Source organism: Marmota flaviventris, chromosome 3 (genome assembly GCF_047511675.1).
Source record: "Marmota flaviventris isolate mMarFla1 chromosome 3, mMarFla1.hap1, whole genome shotgun sequence".
Lineage (NCBI taxonomy): Eukaryota > Metazoa > Chordata > Mammalia > Rodentia > Sciuridae > Marmota > Marmota flaviventris.
In genome coordinates this window covers 5,229,615-5,246,196 of record NC_092500.1, presented here as the reverse complement: position 1 = coordinate 5,246,196, position 16,582 = coordinate 5,229,615, and the positions used below count along the sequence as shown (strand labels likewise).

The window sequence follows — 16,582 nt, the reverse complement described above, 5'->3', positions numbered from 1 at the left end:
GGCCTGGAGGGGGGCCTGGAGGGGTCCTGGGGGGGGCCTGGAGGGGGGCCTGGAGGGGGGCCTGGAGGGAGTCCTGGAGGGGGCCTGGAGGGGGGCCTGGAGGGGGCCTGGAGAGTGGTCACTAGCAGTAACCTCGTCCCCTGGGGACGGAGGGCTGGAGCCGAGGCTGGGTTTGGGCCTGGGTGGGGTGACGCCTGCTCTCCAGGCATGGCCAGCCCTGGGCTGTGAGGCTGGATGGGGAGAGAGGGAGGCCGGAGGAGACAGCTGGGAAATGAGCTGGGGAAGGGGATCCGGAAGGTGCCGACCTTGATCCCAGGACAGAGGGGGCTGCTGCAGCCTGGGCAGGGCCCTGAGTGTCCCTCCCAGTCGCTGGTCGGCGGGTTGCAACAGCTTTTCCATTTTGTGAGTTGAACATTTATTGCTGTGAAGTCTGCATCGCGTCTGGGCTGAGGGCGAGCTTCACTGATGGACGTGGACAGCTCCTCTGCCCCGTGGGACCTGGTCTGGCCCTGGATCCTGGTCTCGGTGGCTTCCTGGCCGTCTGCCTGTGCCTTGAGGGCACCTGGTCCTGCCTGAGCCTCTGCTCACCTTCTTTTCCTCTCCTTAAGGGGGAGGCTGCTGTGGCCTCTCCCAGCACTGGACCCTGGGCCTCTGGCCACACCCTCTGCCCAGGTCCCCCAGCTGGACAGGGCTGCCTGAGGCTCCTCTCCTGCCCGGTCAGCATCCTCCTGTCCTGGCTAGGTCTGTGGGTCTCCCTCCAGGGTCCTGCTTCCTCCAGCTGCCCCGCCTACTCCCCCTGGCTTGGCGGGGTCCAGAACACAGGGAGCCGGTCAGGATGGGTCAGGACGGGTCAGGATGGTCAGGATGGGTCAGGATGGTCAGGACGGTCAGGATGGGTCAGGACGGGTCAGGACGGTCAGGACGGTCAGGACGGGTCAGGACGGTCAGGATGGGTCAGGATGGTCAGGACGGGTCAGGACTGTCAGGACGGGTCAGGACGGGTCGGGACGGTCAGGACGGGTCAGGACTGTCAGGACGGGTCAGGACTGTCAGGATGTGTCAGGACGGGTCAGGACTGTCAGGACGGGTCAGGACGGTCAGGACGGGTCAGGATGGGTCAGGACAGGTCAGGATGGGTCAGATGGGTCGGATGGGTCAGGACGGGTTGGATGGGTCAGGATGGTCAGGACGGTCAGGATGGGTCAGGACGGTCAGGACGGTCAGGACGGGTCAGGACGGTCAGGACGGGTCAGGACGGTCAGGATGGGTCAGGACGGTCAGGACGGTCAGGACGGGTCAGGATGGGTCAGGACAGGTCAGGATGGGTCAGATGGGTCGGATGGGTCAGGACGGGTCGGATGGGTCAGGACGGTCAGGACGGGTCAGGACGGGTCAGGACGGTCAGGATGGGGCCGGGGCGTCGCTGTCCGGCGTCATTTTTTGTTGTTATTTCTGACATTTCTCGTTTGGGCTGTTTTACATCCGAAGTTGCAGGATAATTTTTTCCCAACTAACACCTCAAACCTCTCCCTGTGTTCCTGCCACCGGCCCTCGGTGACCGTCCCAGCGGCCGCAGGAGCTCTCTAGGGCAGGGCCCTTTCTGCTGTGCCAGGCCCCAGTGGACGCACCGGCCTCCTTCTCCCCGTGGTAGTGGCCTGGGCTGGTGGGGGCAGAACTGTGCATGTGACCCTGTCCCCTGGGCGAGGCCCCTCCCCACGCTCTGTGGTCTGGTTTTGACTTAGAAGGGTGGTCCCCGGCTGTGGGCCTTATGTGTGGGAGTCGGCCGTCCCGTCCCTGCCACCTCACAGACATAACTGTGGCCTTTTGTCCCCGGCAGAGGAGAATGAGGAGCGCACAATGATCGACCCCACCTCCAGGGAGGACCCCAAGTTCAAGGAGCTGGTCAAGGTGAGGCCTGACGGTGGGCGCTCCTGTGGACAGGGCTGCTGAAGACGGGCAGCCACCGGGTGCTCAGCCAGGGGTCTTCTGAAGCCCCAGGTGGCTGGCTGCCCCCTGGCTCCCAAAGTGTGCTGGGGACACCTGCCTCAGCGTCCAAGTCCCCAGTCCCCAGCTCTGGCCCCGTTCTCCTGGAACTCTTCCCCAAGACGCAGACGCCATGGCTCTGACGGAGCAGAGAACCCGTATTGTGTGTGAGCCTCGCGCCCACACGGTCCCCCTGACCCTCCCCCGGGGCTGCCAATAGAGACCCCTCAGGTGTTCGCTCCTGGCCCACCTCGCCTGAATGAGCGCCTCCCTGGCCGGGAGCTGGGAGGGGGTTGCAGCTGGGTCTGCAGCTGCAGGCTCAACAACCCTCAGGTGGAAAATACTAGAAACAATATTGCACTGTTGCTGAAGTGTGCCACCTGGTCAGGCCAAGAGGGCGACGTCTGTGCTGAACAGGTACAAATGCCTTTTTTCTTAAAATTATTCCCTGAAGAGTCCAGTGTCACCACATGGAACTAGCAGTGACACCGGCGAGGTCTTGTAAGTCTTCTAGAGGCCCTTCCAGGCGTACAGGAGGGTTTCGTAGGTTCCACGCAAATAAATACGGTATTTAAAAGAAGGCGCTTCAGCCAGGCACAGGGCACACGCCTGTAATCCCAGGGACCGGGAGGCTGAGGCAGGAGGATGGCAGTTCAAAACCAGCCTCAGCAACTTAGCGAGGCCCTATGCCACTCAGGGAGGCCCTGTCTCTAAATAAAAAATAAAGGGGCTAAGGATGTGGTTAGTGGTAAAGAGCCCCGGGGTTCAGTTCCTGGTACCAAAAAAACAAAGGACTTCAACAGCTTAGGGTGTCCACAGGGGTCCTGGGACAGTCCCAAGACTGCTGGGGGACACCCCCTGGGATGTGGTGCCAAGGGGTGACGGTGGCTCTGGGGTCAGCTCCCAGGTCCAGATCCTGACTCGGGTGCAGGTGGAGCTGGGCAGGTGCTGGGCACCCTCACGCTCCTGAGGCCACCGGGCGCCAGGAGCAGGGCAGGCAGGAGTGGAGGGACGCTGCTGGCCCGGCTGCCTGTTGAGAAACGGGACTGGCGTGGGCTCCGGGGTACAGACTACCTGGACGTCTTCCCCGTCCTGGCCTCTGCTGCCCCGTCGATGAGTCTGCCTTCTTCCACAGCTCAACTCCTGGGTGGACGGCAAGGGCTGCCCGGGCCGGAGGTGGCCTCACGAATGAGGCACTTTGTATTTTTAACGATTCTCCAAAGAGGACAGTGGTCCGAGCCCTCCAGCCGAGGAAGACTCTCACGCCGGGGGAAGATGGAGAGCCGCGTTGGCCTTCGTCCTTGATGGCCGGCGCAGGGCTCCTCCATGCTTGGGTTTCTCTAGGGCAGAGGGTCTCCCGGGACTCGCGCAGGGCCCTTAGGACCACCCCTGATTGCTGCTGGGGCCAGCTTCAGGATGGGGGCTGGTCTTGGAGGGCTGACCAGTCATGGGAGGTTGACACTGGACCTCTGGGGAGGCGCGAGGAGCCCAATTCCCGGTGGCCCTGTGGCTGCCTAACGAGCGCAGCTCTGGACAAGTGGGAACGGGGGTCAGTGAGGCCCCAGGAGGGGCGTGAGGAGGGGGCTGGACTCTGTGCCCACCCCGCGCCCTCCATCCCTCCCTAATGGACGTTATGATGCTTTCAATGTCGCGTGCCCTGCAGTCGCCAGCCCTGTAAAGCTCTGCTGAATTCCGGAGGCCAGTCTCTGAAATGACCCGACCCAGGGTGGGGAGGCCCCGCCGGCCGTCTGAGGGGCAGAGGGGCAGGTGTTCTAGGGAGTGGGGCCAGCCTGGGGGGACGGTGCTCTTAACCTGTGGAACCCCAGTTTGGGTGATTGGGGTCACTGTCAAGTTGGGGGACAGAGAGTCAGAGAAGTGCTGGGAACAGTGTGTGTTTGGAGTTCAAGAAAAACCACGTGAAACTCCCGCGTGCTGGACAGAAGCCGCCCCCTGGACCCCGGAGCGCGTCCCCCAGCCCACTGGACGGTCTTCCTCCCCTTGGCGTCTGGGGAGAAAGTCAGCGGCACAGAAACCACCTGGGGCTGAGGCTGGGGCTGCGGGGCCTCGCGGAGGCGCCTGCCGTGCCCCCAGCTGCCAGCCCAGGCGGCCTCCTGCCCGGCACCGTGAGCGGGCGTCCTCGGTGGGCGCAGTGGCCAGGACCGCGTCTGGAAGGGGTGAGAAGATGACAGTCCCAGCCCCCGGAGGCCGACTGCAGACCCGATGGCGGTTCAGGAGGAACGAAGGAGGAAGAAATTTTTTACTCGGGTTAAAGCAAGTTCATAAAACCAAGGTGACAGCGAGGACATGATTGATCCACGTCCTGGACTCTCACCCGCGGGACCCGGGTGTGCAAATGAGCACGTCCCTAAAAATAATGCCCTGTGCTACCTTTAAAAGGTCTTGTGCAGAGCAGAAGACAAGACGGATGGTCCGGGAGCTCCGGGGCCACGTGCTGCCCTCCCTGGGCGCGGTGACTCTGAGCTGGCGCTGGCTGGCTCTCCCCGGAGCTGACCGCTGGGTCTGCGGCATGGGTCTGGTTCTGGTCTCTGTTGTTTTCTATCTGGGCTTGGCCCAGGGCAGGATCCAGATGTGATTTATGTCGTTTTTAGGTTTTAGCTTCTTCCTGCAGAAACATCCTCTCGGGGGACGGTGCCCTGGGCCAGGCCTGGGAACCAAAGGTCTGTGGGCCCAGGAGGCCTCCCCAGAGTGTGGTCAGCGGTCCTGCTGTCTGTTTGGGCCCCCCCTGTGCTCCGTTCCTGCCCCTTTCCACAAATAAATAAATAAAACACAAGTAAGAAGAGAAGGAAGGAGGAGAGCAGTAGCCCTCATGCAGGGCCCGGATCGGGCCGGGGTCCCGGGTGCAGGTCTCAGGGCTGTGGCTGCGGGAGTCGGTTCTGGGGCCCAGGCTCCTGGGACTCCTGGGTGGTGGTCCTGTATCTGTCCTGGAAAAGGAGCCCCTTCAGGGGTTGACTTGGAGGGGCCCCCGGATCCCGAGGCAGGAGGGTCGGGCCAGGTGTGTGTGTTTAGAGGCGTCTGGGTTAGGTACAGCGTTGGAGGTCATGGAGGGCACAGAGAGGGCCGAGGCCAGGTGGTCCCCAAGGAGAATCCCCTCGAGGAGACCACAGCCGTGGACAGAGTGGCGGACAGAAGCCAGGAGCCAGAGGTTGCCGTGATGGAGAGGAGAGACCCGAGGGCCATGGGCAGCCGCGGGGCCCAGGAGGGCAGGGTGGTGTGGCCGGCTCTGTCCTCCTGCCTGTTGGGAGGTCCTGGACTGGACTGTGCCCTGTGTCATCTCTGGGAGGGGCCGGCCACTGCCGTTCAGAGAGGTTACTGGGGCCAGTTAGATGGCTCTGTCCAACGCTCGCCCGGGGGATGTGTGGACGACCAAGGCCGCTCAGGCTGCGCCTCCCGTCCTGGGAGCAGGGCTGCTGCCGGCAGGGCTGAGCAGCCCCAAAGCACCACCCGGAGCCCAGCGGGGGAGTCTGTTGAGAAAAGGCCTGAGAGGAAGAGGCTGCCTGGAAAGAGGGAAGTTCACCTCCACAGGCAGACGGGGATGTGGGGGCCTCAGCCGTGCTCTTCACGGCACCAAAGGGCAGCAGCAGTGACCCAAACGCACAGCGACGGATGAGAGGGTCCACAGCACGTGCGTGCCGTGGAACAGTATGCAGCCATAAAGAAGGAACAGGGTGGACCCACGCTGCAACGTGGGCAGAGCTGGACAACAGGAGGAAGAAGGAAGAGAAGCCCGTCCCAGAAGGCCAGGAGCCTGAGGCCACAGGACAGAAGACAGGTCCTGGTTGGGAGGGGCCGAGAGGGACAGATGGGGCCACTCTGAGTGCGAACGGGGCTTCTGTTTAGGGCGGTGGCGAGGTCCTGAAGTGGACGGGGCTTTTGCCCGACTTTGAGGTCGTACCACACCCACTGATGGTGTGGCAGTGGATCGTCTCTCCCTAAAGCTGTTTTATAAAGTGCTGCGGGAAGCGGGGGCTGCGAGCTGGCCAGAGGCCAGGCTGACCCTCCTGCCACAGCCTGGGGCTCCCGCAGCCCTGGGGGGTGGCCAGGGAGGGTGTCTGACGGCCGCTTCCTGCCTGGGGGCCGGGGTGGCAGTACCAGCACTGACTCCGTGCCCCCGCCTCCCTGCCACCGTCTCTCCTGCTGAGGGAGGGCGCTGTCACCTCACCTCATGCTCCCGGCAGGAAGGGGCCCGTCCTCACCCGGCGCTGGGAGCTCCCTGGGCAGCCCCGGCCTCCAGGGCAGGTGCGCGGGCTGCGGGGGCTGGGAGAGGCCTGTCCGGTGGCCATCGTGGTGCGGGCTGCGCGGGTGGCCGTCCCTTCCTTGGCTCACGGCCTGCTCCCCCAGGTCCTCCTGGACTGGGTCAATGACGTGCTGGTGGAGGACAGGATCATCGTGAAGCAGCTGGAGGAGGACCTCTACGACGGCCAGGTGCTGCAGAAGCTGCTGGGTGAGTGGCAGAGCCCGGGCTGGGCCACCGTCCCCACAGGGCCACCCCGGCCGATGTCCTGACCGGAAGGGGTCCAGGGACAGTGGCCTCCCGCTTGGGGTGTGGTCCAGGAGGGAGGCGGGAGTGGAGGCCGCAGTCCCCCAGCTCCTTCCTGTGTCACTGGGGACAGGGCGCCACCCTGAACAGCGCACGTGGCACTCAGCGTGGCCGGCGCCCTGTCTGCGGTCACTGGGAGGACTTAAAATGAGAAAGACCACGGAGCGGCTGGCCAGGGTGGCTGCCGTCTGGCTCCCTGGGGTCCCCGGGTGACTGGAGCCTGGCACATTTGTGGGTGGGGCGGGGAAGGGTCCTGCAGATTGGTGACCACGTGGACGGGGCCACTTCAGTGGGAAAGAGGGGGGGAGGGTGACGTGCGTGGGGCCTGCTGGCCTCGGTGCCCTGGACCCCGGCCCGCTGACTGCGGCATGGCTTCCCGTCCTCAGGACGCTCTGGGGTGTCTTCAGGGCCAACACCTGGGAGAACCTGTTAATGTGCCTCTTCGGTGTCACCCCGAGACCCCAGGCCCCCGCGTCGGGTGGGGTCGGCAGACCGGCATCAGGGCCTCCTTCCTCCCAGCACCCCCCTGTGCTGGACCCCAGGGCAAGCCTCGTCCTCCTGCCGTTCCTGCAGAGGCCACTCCCTGGGGACGGGGGCTGCAGGACCCTGGGGGGCGGCGGGGACCACCGAGTGGAGAGAGAGCGGCTGGGGGCGCAGACGAGATGGGCTTCCTGGAGGAGGTGCCCTGGGGCTGGAGGAGGAGGGGGGCCTCTGCCCAGGGAGGGAGGCCGGACACCCAGGGCGGCCTCTGCAGCATGAGGGTGTGGGGAGGCCGAGTCCTTCACTCTGGGCGGGGTCTGCACACGCGATATAAATGGCCCTGCCACCGTCTCACCTGCTGAGGGAAGGCGCTGGGTCACATCACCTCCTGGACGGCCGGGGAGTGTGCAGAGCCACACTGAGTGACCACGCCCTCCAGTCCTGCTGCCCACGGGGATCTGAGAGATGGCTGAGTCTGGCGCGGTGGTGCCGTGACTCGGAACTTGGTCTTGTCCCCCCCCACTCCGGTCTCAAGGCCAGTCTTCTGAGGAGGCGTGTCACCCTGGGCTGAGCCACGTCACCTGTTCTGCTGCAATCCCACCCCTTGCCCTGTTTGGGATAGAATGTTCCATGGAAGTGCCCTGGTGTGTCCCCTTCTCTGCTCTGCCTTTGGCTGTGGCTTCCTAGATGTCACTCAACCTGCTGACAGTGGACATCACTAAGCTAGACTCAGCCCCCCAAACCTGACCCCTGGCCTCATTTGAATGGCTTCTCCCCCGTAAAAGGGGTCAGCAGTGCTCGCTCTTTTCACTGACCCCCACGGTCAGAGCAGCCGTCACGGGACCCAAAGAAGAAGGCGCCTCTGTCTCTGTGGGTTGTTTCGTGCAGCCCAGTCCCTGGGGTGACCCTGGTGTTGTAGTCGTGAGGAACGTGACAGGAGGGGTCCCCTGTCCTCCAGACTGCTCTTGGAGGGAAGCTGTTGTCACGGTGAGGTCACCCGCTCCTTTGATCAGGGGCTGGCAGTGCCAGGGCGGGTCTAGGCGGCCTAGGCTCCGGAGACACGGGGTGAGCACGAGGGCCACCAGGTGTGTGTTCCAGCCGAGGGTGGACAGAGGACGAGGTGCCTGTGGACGGTTCAACCTGAAGCATAAGGAGTCGCTGTGAGGGGCAGGGAGCCCGGGGGAGAGCAGCCTGTGAGTGCGGGGGCAGTTGTGGTGCTGGACAGCCAGGGGCCCTGCCCAGGAGCCGTCCTGCGCACAGGACAGGGAAGGACATCCAGGCCAAGGCTCTGATGCAAGGAGGAGCCTGTTGTGTAGACGGACAGGGTGGGGGGGCAGCCGTGCAGACGCAGTCGTGAGACGAGGCTGGGAGGACAGATGGCGTCCAGCCTGGGAAGCAGCGCTTCTCTCCCACATGACAGGAGGCCACCAGAGGCCCTGAGCAGGGTCCTGACATGGTCTCAGTGGAGATTTAAAAGGCCACGTGGGCTTCTGGGTGCAGAGTAGATGGGAAGGAGGGTCAGGAGTTGGCACTGGGACGTTGACCAGGTTGTCTTGCAGCTCTGACCAGGGCAGGAGTGTGACAGGGACAGTGTTCTGGAGGTGACAGCTGCCCGGGGAGGAGCTCTGCATCCTGAAGTCCACTGCTGGGCAGGAGTCTGGAGTCCAGCCGCAGCGTCCGTGTGCGCTCAGTGTCCTGGATTGGACGGCGTCACCTGGAAGAGGGGGCTCCAAATTCCTTATTTGACTGAACTTCAGGTGGCCAAGAAGGGACATCAGTTTGGCTGGGGCAGGATCCCGTCTTAGGTTGATTCTGGGGTTCCAGGATGAATCTGAAATGTCCCTCAGACCGTTTCATAGTTATCGTGACTTTGTGGTGAAGGGTTAGTGGGTGGGTGCCAACGTCCCGCTGTCCAGTGGAGCTGACTTCCTCGGGTGCTGGTGCACAGTCATTCCCAGCAGCCAGGTGCTGGTGCACAGTCATTCCCAGCAGCCGGGTGCTGGTCACTCTTTTCACACTGGACATGTGAGCTGGTGGAGACTGTCAACTGAGGAGTCCAGAGCAGCACACTGACCTTATCTGTCACTGTCCTCAAGGTACAACGGGTGGTGAAGCAGCCTGGGCTCTCAGCTTCCCTCAGAAGGACTGGTGGCCGTGAAGACTCAGCTCCTCGTCAACTCCGGGCCTCGGGGATCTGGCTGCTGGGGGGATGTTTGATTGAAGCAGATGCTCAAGTTGGTCTTTTCTCACTACCTGGAACAGACACTTCCTAGTGTCTTCATGAGCAAACTTGAGTGCTCTTCTGAAATTTTTTTTTGTCTTTTTAGATGTTGATTTACTTCTTTGTTTTTGCTTTTAATTCTTCTGCATGCACATGTGGCCCCACCTATCTCATCTCAAGAAAGAAAAAAAATGTCCCCAGGCCTTGCAGAGTGGCTGTGAGGCTCAGTGACCGGATCTCAGGATCACAGGACAGGCTTGAATTTGTGTCACATCGGCCGCGGTGGGGTATGAACAATGCCGTCCCCCACCCGCGTCAGGGCCATCCTTTGGAGCAGGCGTCCTTGTCCTCTGGCTGCACTTCACGTCCTTTTGGTTCCCTCTTCAGTTGGCCCCGCGAATGCAGCACTTCCTCGAGCTGCGGTGGCCGCGAGTCTTGCTGCGTGCCTTTGTCTTGTGCCCAGCGTGGCGGAGGCTCCCTTGGCTCCGCAGCCTGGTCACGGTGGCCAGGCTGCTGGTCCTCCTTGTTTGAGGGTCCCCAAAAAGTACTCGAAAGGCCACTTTAAAGTCTCTTGTTTGTCAGTGGGTCAGTGTCCCACGTTGAAGACAAGGACAACGTTCAGGGATAGTCAGCTGTCGACAGAACACCCCAACGTCGTGCCAGGTGTGGGACCTGTTGTGACCCTGACGAGACGTGTTGGTAGCCCACGTGACTCTTGAGCGAGGCCCAGGATTCCAGGAGAGATCTTGCTGCAGGCATTTCACTCCTTGGCTACAAAAGGCAAAATCTAAAACCAAATAAGGGATTTTGGCCGAGTACCAAGGCCAGAGTTGCCGCCTGTGCGTCTGAGGAGTGGGCTGTGGTGGTCAGCACGAGTGGTCAGGAAGAGGAGGAGCCAGCAAAGCAGCTGGGCAGGATCGGCCACCAGGAGTGTTGTACCGGGAGGGACCGAGGGTGCGTCCAGGAGGCGGGGAGAGGAGTCGAGGACAGAGAGGGCCTCTGGGCTTGGCCATGTGGAGATTGCCGCGGGTGAGGACCCGGTGGGCGGTCCCAGAGGAGCTGCCAGTCTCCGTGGCAGGCGGGTTTCTGGGGCACATCTCTGCTGCGTTGGCTCTTTATGGGCAGAGGGTGCTGTGCCGACGGCCGTGGGGGCTCCCGGGCCGGCTACTGCCTCTGCTAGCCCACCCCCCCACTGCCTCTGAGTTTGCAGCCCCCGTTGCCGTCACCATGGCCTCCTGACTCCCTGAGGTCCAGTGGCTTTTCTCTGTCTCTTTCTGAGCTGGGAAGAGAGTCCAGGCCCCTGCAAAGCCTGGGCTGCTCCCCGTCTCAGCAGTGGGCAGGGTGATGTCTGGTGGCCCAGCAGCCACGTCCCTTGTTCTCCGCCACATGGAGTGCCACCCAGGACCCAGCCCAGGCCACCCCAGGCACCGCCAGCTTCCCTGGTCTCCGTTACGGCTGGGTGTGTCCCCCAAAAACTCACACGCTAAAGCCCGTCCACCCCACAGGGTGAGACTGTTTGGAGAAGTCGATTGAGGCCTCGTGGTGGGGGCTGGGCCACTGTGACTGGTGTTCTTATAAGGAGAAGAGATTGGGACCCAGACACACAGCGGGGCCATGTGAGGGCAGGGAGAAGGTGGACGGGTAGCCCTGGACACGAGGACCACTCTTGGCTGTCCCCCTCCTCTGGTGCTTTGTCACGCTGCCCGGGCTGATGGGTGCAGTTTCCTTCTCTGTCTCTCCACCTCCTCTTCCACATAGGTGACGTGGCTGACAGGGGACAGGAGGGGTGTACCGGGTCCCTGTCTGTCCTACTGGGCCGGGCTCCTGGACCCCGGCTCTGCCCTGTGCTAGGTCCTGGGAAGCCCGTGCACCCGGCTTGCTGGGTTTCCAGGGTGTTTCTGGGACACTGGAGTCTTCGGCTGATTGGATCAGGTGGAGAGACCCGTGTGCCAGGCGTCACTGTCCCCGGCCGGCGTGGCGGGCTCTTGTTTCCCTTCCTTCTTGCCCTCGGCCAGCTGGATGGTGCGCAGTCGGTGTGTCCAGGACCCCCTCGGTCACCTCCCACCCAGCCTGTCTCTGCACTCGGGAGGGACCCCTTGTCCCTGCCTGCTGAGCTCCAGGACTGAGCCTGTCACCTAGCGAGTGGGGTCTTAAACGCTCTCCTGGATCATCCCGTGACACTTTGGCCATTTGGTGGAGGTCTAGCCCCGACACCTGAGCCTGGAATCTACGAGTGGGAGGGAACCGGGTCCCCCGCCACGCTGCCCTCACCAGGGCGGCTGGATCGCCGGTGCCCGCGTCTGCTGTCCCCTGCCCTCACCTGCCGCTGTGCTCGCTCCTCAGGGAAACTGAAGGAACGCAGGCCGCGGCCGGGTCTCTGGCTCAGTGATTGAATCTTGAGCGGAGGTGACAGTCCCTGTGCTCGCCAGGCCCCTCCCGGTTGCTGCTCCCTCTAGGGGACAACATGGCGCCAGCCCCGTGAAGCTCTAGCAAACTTCTCTGTGTGTCAGAACATCAGGGCGAGTGGGAGGGGCACGCAGGAGGGAGGTGGCCCCAGGGCCTTCCTGGCCCCGCTAAGCTCATGTCCCCAGGACGGGCTCCTCACCGAGCTGCCCGCTCCTCCAGGTGCCCCTCGCCCTCAGCGGGGTCTTCGGTGACTCTTCCATTTTGTGTTCGTAGAATGATCGGGGGGGGGGGGGGGGGGGCTCCACGTTTCACCCCTGCCCCGTCCTGCTCTTCCTTCTGGTGCGGAACGACCTTGGACTTGGGGTTCTTACTTCGGCATCTCAAAACTCCCCGTGTCTTGCGGTCACCTGCTCCACCTCGGGGGCCTCAGTCGGCAGGTGGCCGGGCCACCCTGGCCCCTCCTGCCTCCTCTGACGCGCAGCCTCCAGTCTCGTCCTTCTCTTGCAGAGAAGCTGGCGGACCGCAAGCTGAACGTGGCTGAGGTGACCCAGTCTGAGATCGGGCAGAAGCAGAAGCTGCAGACAGTTCTGGACGCCGTGTTGGACCTGCTGCGGCCGCACGGCTGGGCGCTGCGGTGGAGTGTGGACTGTGAGTGGCGCAGGGAGGGCGTGTCTTTTGGGGATTTGGGGGATACCAGAGATTGAACCCAGGGGCACTCGACCGCTGAGCCACATCCCAGCCCTATTTTGTGTTGTATTTAGAGACAGGGCCTCACTGAGTTGCTTAGTGCCTCCCTGTTGCCGAGGCTGGCCTTGAACTCACCATCCTCCTCTCTCAGCCTCCTGGGCTGCTGGGATCACAGGCGTGTGCCACCACACCTGGCAGGGAGGGCGTGTTTGGACGGACCCTTTGCCTCTGCCCATTGCCCCCCACCAAGGCACCTGGCCCTAGAGGTCACAGACCTGCTCGCCCTCCTGCCACACGGGAGGGCAGTGCAGAGGGGAGGGGCCGGGGGCCACAAATCGGGGCCACTGGGCACACCCTGAGAGCCTCTGTCTGCCCAGCGCAGAGCAGAGGAGTGGCCCCAGCTGGGCAGGTCAGGGAGACTTCAGGGGCAGAGCCGTCCCCAGGGGCTCTTGTGGGGACTCGACTCCAAAGCCCCGGGACCTTCATATAAGAGAGCTGTTTTACTGAAGGCCCCCAAAGCAAGTCCCCAGGAGCTTGGGCCAGCCTCAGGAAAGTGCCACAGGGTGAGCTGGTTGTAGGAGGGTGTGACGTCACAGTGTCCCCAGCCCAGGCACTCAGCGAGAGGGGAGAGCTGACCAACAGAAGCTGGACCATTCTGGCCCATTGCCCCACCCCCTGCAGGGCAGTCGGGGTGCAGAGCTCTCCCTGCTGGCCCCTGGCCCTGGGGCCTGGGGAGCTGGGCCCAGGCTGCGGAAAGGGCACCTGCCCTGGCCTGGCCTCTTGGTCTGAGAACTTGGAGAGACCCAGCCTCATGGGCGCAGGGGCCGTGGGTGGGAATGGGCAGAGGTGGCAGCTGCCCGGCCTCGGCCTGCACTCGGGGGGCTGGGGAGAGTGGGCGGCCACAGAGACTGGCCTGGGCCAGGCGGGAGTCCGCATCCAGCATCCCAGAGATGGTCTGCCCTCGAGGGAGAAGTCACTGGGAGCCAAAGATGATGGCGTCATTACTGTGGTGGCCCGTGGCCGTGACCCGTCCTCCTCCCGGTTCACTGCTTTAAAAGCCAGGCTGCTTTAGAAAGTGGTTGTACAGGTCACCCAGGGCAGAGGAAGGAAAGAACTAGAAAGGAGAGAGGAGCTCACGCTGGAGGCCCGGCGCTCTGCTGTCCACGGCTGTCCTGTCCTTGCCTCTGAGGTCCGTGGGGACGCCGCCCTGTGGATGGCCGGGTTCCCTGAGCCTCGCTTTCCTCCCTGCCACAGCGATCCACGGGAAGAACCTGGTGGCCATCCTGCACCTCCTCATCGCCCTGGCCACCCACTTCCGGGCCCCCATCCGCCTCCCCGAGCACGTGTCCGTGCAGGTGGTGGTCGTCCGGGTGAGTAGCCAGCGGGTGCGTCCTGCGCGGGGAAGGCAACGTGACGTCCCCTCCCGCAGCCTTCCATCTGCATATTTTCCCTCTCAAGCACCTACCTCTGTGTCTGGCCCTGGCTCCGAGGTGGACGGCGGGGGTGGGGCGGGGCGGACAATGGCGCTGATTGGAGCAGAGGCAGAGGCTGCAGGGTGTTGAGGTTTAATTTTCCAGATTTTTGAAAAGAACATTCATTTCTCTCCAAAGCCAACTCGTCGGAATTCAATCCCTTGAATGTGCTTATTACTGGAGGAGGCTGGGCCGGCGGGAGGAAATAGATCCCCAAATTAAAGGCTCCGCACATTTGCCGTGGAGCACGTCCCACATCCCCATTATCTCTTTTTTGGGATTCATTTCTCTTGATTCACTCGGAGAAGGACTGGGACCCCCGGGCCTGCCCCGCCCTCGCTGCTTCCCCCTGTTCTGGGTGCGGGGCCCCGGGGGGTGCAGGCACAGTTTTGTTGGTGAATGTACTGAGCACCTCGCAGGCACCAGGCGCTCGCTGGGCTGCTGGGGACTCGAGATGAGGAGACCCCACTGGGGCCTGAAGGAGCAGCTGCCTCTGCTCCTGGGAACCTGGGGGTCTCGGGGCTCTATGTCCCTGGAGACGTCCGGCCACGCGTTCTGATTTTTGGACTCACCAGTCCTGTGGCGTCTGCGGTCCGCGAGAACCTGGCTGAGACGCTGTTTTCTGAAGCCGTCTGACCGCCCCGTCACCCCGGGTGCTGGCTTGGCCTGGCTGGAAGGCCCCTCTCTGGCATTAAGCAAAGGTCACCTGCCTGCTCTGCCCGCTTCCTGCCTAAGGAGGATGTCTGTGGCCAGCACGGTGACGTGGGCCCCAGGAGGCCATCCTGCGGTCCCTATCTTGGATGCCTGGTCGCAGGCAGCCTGCCGGGAAAGGCTTCCCGAGGACACCGAGCCTGGTTTCCGAGCCCACCTACGTCAGAGTCGGCCGGGCTGGCGCAGGCTCAGCGTCCCGGGTGTCCCCTTTCAGGCTTGTGCTGGGTCCAAGGCAATCTTGGGTTTGCGGAATGTTTGACCCAAGCAAGTATTCGTGGTGCCTTCCGCACTGACCGGGGTTCGCAGGGCCACACCCAGCATGGAGGAAAGGGCGGGGGGCTCCGAGCTGGCCGCACCGTTGCTCAGAGGCTGGCCTCCCGGCCTCGTTCGAGCCGCCCTGCCTGCCCTGCCATCCCCTGGCCTGTCCCCGCACGTCTGGACTTGCTCAGGCGTCTAGTTCGCTAGTCCCAGGAGGGGCCATGCAAGGCCCGTGGGATTTCAAGGATGGAAGAAACAGAGGCCAGGGCCACGTCCACCTCCTACCACAGGGCCTGGGTTGTGCCACAGGGTCACTGACCTGCAGTGACTTCCCCACCAGAGTCCACTACCTTTACACTATTTGGCTTTAAGTCTCCAATACCTTTGCCTGGGCCCAGCACCCGGTAGGCACCTAGTGCGAGTTTGGTGTGTGAACAAGTGAACAGGATGTCTCTGGCCTCGCCGGGAAAACTCTTCTGAGACTCAATCAGCCTGAGGCCCCGAGCAGGCTGCTGGCCAGGGGCAGCCGTTCCTCATTAACAGGGACCAGCCCCAGAGGCTCTGGAGGCCGCGCTCGGGAAGGAGGGAGGCTCAGATCTCGGGTGGGCCCATGGGGGCCGCCGCCTCAGGAAGCGATCCCCCATCCCGCGAGGGGTCCGGGCAGGGGCCTGTGGTGGTGGTGGCATTGAGTGGTCACCCGGGTTCCCCCAGAGCGCCTGCAGCTGTCACCCACAGCCCCCCTCCATGGCCTGTGTACCCGCCCAGCCCCGAGGAGCGGCCGGTGCCCTTGGGTAGCCCCCCGGCTGCTGGGTCAGAGCAGCTGTAAGAGGCGAGGAGGGGCAGGTGGATCGGAGAGCCAGAAGTCTGAGGTCAGGGGTCAGCAGGGCCACCGGACCTCAGAGGGCTCAGGGAGGACCCTGGCCCTCCAGCCTCTGGGGGGCGGGTGCTGTCCCCAGGCTTCCGTCTCACTCTCTCTGCTTTGGTGGACGCGTGGCCTCCCCCGCTCTGCCTCCTCTGTCCTTACGAGGACCCCAGCCGGGCAGGACTCAGGCTCACTGCAGTCCAGCGTGACCTGGTCTGAACTCGCGTCCACAAGGATGGTTTTCAAGGAAAGTCACATTGGAGGCTCTGGGTGGACGTACTTGGGGGACCTGTTCAGCCTGGGAGCTATTTCACTGGGTGTTTCCGGCTGTCACTCCCCATCCTTCAGACACCCTCCGCCCTCCTGGTGGCACACTGAGTCCCTCTGGGGACTCTGAGCCGGGGCGCTTCCTCCAAGACCCCCTCTGAGGCCCGCCGTCAGGCCACACGGGGGACGGTTGCCGTAGGTTCTCCCCGGCGGCCACCTGAAGAGCCCCTGAGCCGTGGGGAGGGAGCTCCTGCCCGGGGACCCTGTGCGTGGGCGAGTCCTCTCACCTCCTCTCTCTGCTTGGCTTCCCGGGGACGAGCAGAAGTGGGAAGGCCTGCTACACTCCAGCCACGTGTCGGAGGAGCTGACCTCGACCACAGAGTAAGTGGACCGTCCGGCCCTCCAGGCCCTGCGCCCGAGCGAGCCCAGGCTGCAGCTCAGCCAGGGACACCCGTGCCTGAGGGCTGTCCCTGTGTCCCTTGCCCTCCGGGAGCCTTTACCTGCAGGCCATCCTGGCCTCCCCTGCCACACACACTCCAGCTTCGCCCTCGGAGTCCGTGTTCCTTCCTGTAGAGGGCTTTAGGGATGTTGGGTGGGGCTGAAGGTGCAGGAAGGCCCTGGAGACCGGCCCCCCCGGGGACCCATCTGCAGCTCCCTCAGAGGGACGCCACGGGTCC

General features: G+C 63.5%; 1 protein-coding gene across 5 annotated transcripts in view; it reads left to right on the top strand.

Annotated features, from left to right (window-relative positions):
- The window catches only part of Parvb (parvin beta), a 78,895-nt gene that overhangs the window by 42,002 nt on the left and 20,311 nt on the right, over nucleotides 1-16,582 (top strand). For all 5 annotated transcript variants that reach the window (XM_071609405.1, XM_071609402.1, XM_071609404.1 and 2 more), the window contains exons 3-7: nucleotides 1,838-1,908; nucleotides 6,343-6,445; nucleotides 12,156-12,296; nucleotides 13,590-13,705; nucleotides 16,228-16,286. In XM_071609405.1, coding sequence (XP_071465506.1) covers nucleotides 1,838-1,908; nucleotides 6,343-6,445; nucleotides 12,156-12,296; nucleotides 13,590-13,705; nucleotides 16,228-16,286 — 490 coding nt within the window. The remainder of the gene's footprint in view (nucleotides 1-1,837; nucleotides 1,909-6,342; nucleotides 6,446-12,155; nucleotides 12,297-13,589; nucleotides 13,706-16,227; nucleotides 16,287-16,582) is intronic.